Here is a 6,000-nt window from a genome sequence, read left to right as displayed (position 1 = left end):
GGGGGGGATCCTCAGGGGGAGGAGGCTGGGGGTGTGCCTCCGGGTCCTGGAGGAGCCTCAGGTCGACCCGGAAGAGCCTTTTCTTCCCTGGGGGGTGCTTCCTGGCCTGGTAGTCCCCGCCCGGCTGACCCTTGTCCCTCGTGGGCTGGCCTGACATCCATAACCAGAATTCCTGGTCCCTGTCGGGGGTCCTGGGCCCGGGTCCTGGCCTGAGCTCGCTCACCTGCCCCGCGTTCCCCCTAACCGCGAGGGCCGCCGTTCGTGGTGCCTTTAGTTCTCACCCGACTGTGAGGCAGGGGCCGTGTCCGGGCACAGAGAGGCTGTCCATTTGCCTGAGGTCCCAGGTCGGGTGTGAACCCGTGCCAACACCACCGCCCCAGGGGCTGACTCAGGTTGTCTGAGCGCCAGGCGCTGAGGCACAATGACCCCTGACCATTCTATCATCGACGCAAATGATCTATAACCAACCTATAAATCAAAATTGGGGTGAGTTTATGCTGAGCCAGAGTGAGGATTATAACCCGGGAAGGCCTTAGAAGGCATTCCAGAGAAGCGTGAGTTTCGGTAGTCTTATATCTTTTTAGAACAAAGAGGATGGATTAAACACGCCCAGGATGCATTTTCAAAGAGGCGTTCAGTTGCAAATTAGCAGGTCAACTGGCCAGGGTGCCAGGAAGGGGACTAATCTGGGTGCCAATAGTGCGTTAGCAACAGGGCGTTGTCACCCATAGGGCGTAGGAGGGGCGTACGCATTCTTTATCTCGAGGGGGAGTCCTGCCTTTACTGGATGAGCAGATGTACAATGTGTGTCTGGTGGGCCGTAAGTCAGGTTTCCCAGCTCAAGCCGAATCGGCTTTGAACTCGAATAGTTACCCCATATACCTCAATATGGGAAAATCTCTTGTCACTGTAGATCTGAGAGACAGGTGAGGTCCACCTGAGCCAGGGTGAGGATGGTACCTGGGAAGGCAGGTTCCACGCAGGAAGGGAGCGTCCAGAGAAGCGGGGTGTTCAGCGTGGTCTCGTACTTTTTTAGAATGAAGAACAGACATCAGCACCCCCCGATACGCACTCGTCAGAGTCTCACAGGGGCGTCCAGCTGCAAATTCGTGGGCGGCGTGACTGAAGTCTGGAAAGGGACTGACACGGGGGTTCCTGATAGGGCGCTGGGCATGGGCAGTCACCATATACATGTGCCCCTTTACCCCTTTCACCCAATTCTGAACCCCTTCCCCTCTTTTTTTTTTTTTGGTAAGGAAGATTGGCCCTGAGCTAACATCTGTTGCCAATCCTCCTCTTTTTGCCGAGGAAGATTGTCACTGAGCTAACATCCGTGCCTGTCTTCCTCTATTTTATGTGGGATGCTGCCACAGCATGGCTTGATGAGCGGTGCTAGGGCTGCACCTGGGATCCGAACCTGTGAACCCAGGGCTGCCGAAGCAGAACGTGCGAACTTAACCACTACACCACCAGGCCAGCCCTGACCCTCTCTTTTTTTTATTCTGCACTTCTTCAACTTGTAACATATTCATAAAAGTTACCATGTTGACCCTTTTTAAGTGTTCAGTTTAGTGGCAACCATCCCTTTCCTTTTAGCGCCTGAAATTCTGGTTTTGTTCTGAGGGAGGAGGGGCTGAAAGGGAGATACGGTTGTTGCAAATGTTAAAATCTAACGCCCAGGGACTGCCCTAGCCAGGGGTGTAGAGCTCAGTGGATCCCCAGGGGTGAGTCCTGCAGGGGGGCCACACCTGGGTCAGGAACCAGGGCAGACCCACCCTCCCGGCGCCTCGTGTCCCCTGCCGCTCCTCACTTCCCTGCTGGGGAGGCCGCCGTCTGCTTCTGGACCTCATGTGGACTGGGGCCGGGTCGGCTCTGTGTCCGGACAGACGCTTTTCACCGCTCAACAGTATTCCAGAGTTACAGTCCCAATCGTTTGCTTTTTAGGGCAAGAGCGATGGTGCCCCATCTGGTCCCCAGGTGGCCCGTGTGCCTGTTCCAGTGGCGGGCGGCCTGTACTCTGGGGGCCTGCGTGCCGCAGAGCGCATGGGCCGGGGCGTCCAGGACCCCAGGGCCGGGCAGCCCTCGGGGGGCCGTGGGCACCAGCCCTCTGGTCCGCAGAGGCGGCTCCTCCTCGTCCTCCCGTGCCCCCGAGGTGATGCTGACCCGGGAGCGCTACCCCGTGCAGCGGCTGCCCTTCTCCGTGGTGTCCGAGGAAGACCTGGCCGCCTTCGAACGCATCACCCCCGGCAGGGTCGTCACAGACCCGGAGGAGCTGGAGGCGTCCAACGTGGACTGGCTGAGAACCGTGCGAGGTGAGCAAGGGTCTGTTCGCGCCTCACACTGAGGGGGTGGGCTTGAGAAGGGGCAGGGAGCGGAGGCAGGACCGCGGCCAACCTGGGCGAGGAGCACGGGGCCACTCTCACGTCCGTCTTTCTTATGCGGAAGAAAAGCTGTGCGGTGGTCCCACCTTAGCCACGAGGGGTGCGTTCCAGGACCCCCACTGGATGCCTGAAACCGCGGAGAGTGGGGAACCTTACACCCAACCCGAAACCGCAAGGGTGGATCTGATGACCCGGTCAGCTACTAAGTGGTTAGACAGCGTGGATCCGCTGGACAAGGCATGATTCACGTCCTGGGTGGGACGGAGCAGGACAGCGTGTTGATTTCGTTGCGTTACCCAGAACTCGGGGCAAGTTAAAACTTATAGTTTATTTCTGGAATTTTCCATTTGATGTTTTCGGACTGGTTGACCATGGGTAACTGAAATCGCGGAAAGCGAAACCACGGATGAGGGGAAGACTACTGTATTGTGGTGATTTTAAAGCGTTCTGAGAACAAACTTTGTAGAAGTTATTGGTGCTGTGCGAGGTCTGCGAATTAAAAGATGGCACAGTCCCCTGGCTGCTCTGGGCGGGTGGTGTGTGTGTCACTTGCTACCAGCTTCCTCTCAGCTCCTGTATCAGGTTCCTGGGGGACTTGAAACAACAGAAGTTCTCTCTCTCGTGCTCAGGGCCGGAAGTCAGGGATCGAGGTGGGGGCTGGGCTCTGGGGGCTCCAGGGGAGGGGCCTTCCGGCCTCTGCCAGTGCCTGGGGGCTCCAGGCATCCCCTGGCTGTGACAGCATCTCTCCAGCCGCCCTCGTCACGTGACCGCCTCCCCTTGTGCGTCTCTCTCTCAGATCTCCCGCTCCTTTTATAAGGACGCCTGGCGTTGGATGTCGGGCCCACCCTAGTCCAGGACGATCTCAAGATCCTTAACGTAATCACGTCTGTAAAGACCCTACATTCGTAGGTTCTGAGGGGGAGGATGTGGGCGTATCTTTTTGGGGGGCCCATTCTTCCCACTGCAGCGCCCTAGGGCTGCTGGTCTGGCTGCCCCCTACCTCCCTCTCCTCCCACCACACCCGGCCCCACCGGCATGCGTCCCTGCGCCAGCTGAGGGAGTCTCAGTCTCCTCAAGCCAGCACGCCCTTTTGAGAACAAAGATTTGGTAACGCCCTGTGTGCTCTCCTGAAAGGGTTTCAGAGGTAATACAGCCTACCCACTCAGACAGTTAGGAAAGCCAGCCGATGTTCTTGCCATAATCTTCAGGAGAGCTAGAAGACAAGCAGTTTACAGCAGAATGACGTATTTGAACCTGTAATGCCGGGACACACGGGGCAGCCGGGCCTCAGGCTGGGCCTGGGCCCAGCGCATGTGGGACGGAGGGAGAGCAGGGGAGGGGTGCGCTGTGGTGGGACTCGGACACTGCGAGGGCCGTGCTGTTGCAGGAAAACCCTGAGGGAGCTTCCAGACCAGAGCGCAGCCTGGAGATACCACCACGGGACACGGTGCAGAGTCTGGGGCAAGTGGAATTGGGTGTGGGACCAGATTGACCTGAGCTGAGTTCGCTCACCCGCTGCACAGCAAGCCAGTCTCTGACACCAGGTGTAGTGGAAGAAAGGAGGAATTTTATTACTGCACAGCACTGAGCAAGGAGAGAGGGCAGCTAATGCTGAAATCCCAAACTCCCCGAAAAGCTAAAAGGAAGGGTTTTTATTTGGGGTTTTAGGTAGGGGAGGGGGAGCATAGGGCCTTGCTGGTCGGGGCTTTCCCACCAGCCTGTGTTGGGCCTTGAGACTACCTGCAGAGAGGAGGGAGCCGTGACCTTGCTGGTCAGCAGCTTCCCCACCAGGCTGTAGCTCCTTGGCGGGGAGGAGGAGATGACGAATCCAGGTGGGTGTCCTTGGCCATTTGTCTCCATGGCGGATAGTGGATTTTGGAGCCAGGAAGCCAAGGAGTAAGCAGAGAAGGAGTGTTTTGGTTTTAACCCCATATATGCTGGGTTTAATGTAGGGAAACTGATTTCAGGGCCGGTATCAAGGTAACAGGTGGCTCTTCCCTGTGAGGAAGCCGGAGACCTTGGAAGTCCATGGCTGTTCTTCACTGCCAGGAGTGCCCATGAGCAGAAGGGCCTCCAGCCCCACCCTGCCCACTAAGTAAGGCCCCCACAGGGGAGAGCCCACCGCCCGGCACAGGGCCCGCAGCCTCCCGTGGGGTGTCTACCCTGGGCTCAGCCATGCCAGATCCCAGTCCTGGATTGGTGCTGCTGCCTGGGTGGCCTTGGGCAGACAGACCTCAGTTCCCACCCCTGCAAGATGGGGCTGGGGCCCCCACCTCAGAGGTGAGAACCCAGCACGCTTGGTGCTCAGGGCTTGGGTCCTCCTGTCCCCAGGGCTTCCAGAGCGGCGGAGACTGTGACTGGGCAGGGCCTGGCTGCCTTCTCGGCCTCTTCTCTCTGGTCAGCTGCCCTTCCTGGGAGGCCCCACAGTGGCAGCTCCCTGCTGCAGGGTCGCCCACCCCGTGTCTGTGTGCTGGCACGGAGGAGCCCTCCTGGCGTCCTGCCACCCTGAGCTCAGGAGGGCAGCGCTGGGGCTCACTCGTTACTGAACCGGGTTCATTTTTGCCCGCCGCCCGATTATGCCAATCACTGTGACGACGACTCCGCAGAGACAGGATTTAATCACAAGGCAGCCGGGCGGGGAGGCGGGAGGATCGATCTCAGGTCCGCCTCCCTGAAAATGGGGACTCAGGGATATTTACTGGGCAGCGGGCAGGGTGGTCGGAGGTGTGGGGACAGATGACTGGAGGTGAGGAGAAGTGAGGTAACACATGATCTGCAGGAGCGGAGTCGAGCTTCGTTCTCTCCATGGGACCCACGTTCACAAAATGGCGGCATTGCCGTGATCTGAGGGTGGAGTTTTTAGCTTCTTGACATCAAAAAGTTCACTTACTGAGCATTCGCACAGGCCCAGTTGATGGGTTGGTGGTCTCAACTGGCCTGAACTGGACGAGGGGGTCTCAGTTCCTGAAAAACCCACTCTGAATTACTCTGTTGATAAGATGTGGTCAGTTGAACTGGTCCTCGGGGGCAGAGGTCACACACTCATCTCTGAATCCACGGGACCCAGTGCAGAGCATCTGCTCAGGGGGTGTCTGTTGAGGTGACTTGTTGAATATGTGTTGAAATACCCCTTTGTGTGGCTTTCTTTTTCTTTTTTTATTGAAGTGATATTGTTTTATAACATTACATAAATTTCAGGTGCACCTCATTGTATTTCGATTGCTGTGTAAAATACATCATGTTCATCTCCTAAAGACTAATCACCATCCATCACCATACACATGTGCCCGGTCACCCCTTTCGCCTCCCGCTCCCTCCCTCTATGGTCTAATATGGCCACCAGTCTAATCTCTGTGTCTGTGTGTTTGGTGGTGGTTGTTGTTTTTATCTTCCACTTGTGAGTGAGATCATATGGTATTTGACTTTCTCCCTCTGACTTATTTCACTTAGCATAGTACCCTCAGGGTCCATCCATGTTGTCACAAATGGCCACATTTCATCTTCCTTTATGGCTGAGTAGTACTCCATTGTGTATGTATACTACATCTTCTTTGTCCGTTCATCCACTGATGGGCATTTAGGTTGCTTCCAAGTCTTGGCTACTGTGAATAATGCTGCG

At 56.8% G+C, this 6,000-nt stretch overlaps 1 protein-coding gene across 3 annotated transcripts in view; it reads left to right on the top strand.

The window, feature by feature from the left end:
* D2HGDH (D-2-hydroxyglutarate dehydrogenase) overlaps positions 1-6,000 on the top strand; it is a 29,633-nt gene that overhangs the window by 1,142 nt on the left and 22,491 nt on the right. For all 3 annotated transcript variants that reach the window (XM_046644086.1, XM_046644085.1, XM_046644087.1), the window contains exon 2: positions 1,945-2,312. In XM_046644086.1, coding sequence (XP_046500042.1) covers positions 1,955-2,312 — 358 coding nt within the window. In that variant the 5' untranslated portion in view covers positions 1,945-1,954. The remainder of the gene's footprint in view (positions 1-1,944; positions 2,313-6,000) is intronic.

This window comes from Equus quagga, chromosome 17 (assembly GCF_021613505.1).
Source record: "Equus quagga isolate Etosha38 chromosome 17, UCLA_HA_Equagga_1.0, whole genome shotgun sequence".
NCBI lineage: Eukaryota > Metazoa > Chordata > Mammalia > Perissodactyla > Equidae > Equus > Equus quagga.
Note: the sequence above shows the minus strand (reverse complement) of the source record. Positions and strands in the feature narration are given on the sequence as shown.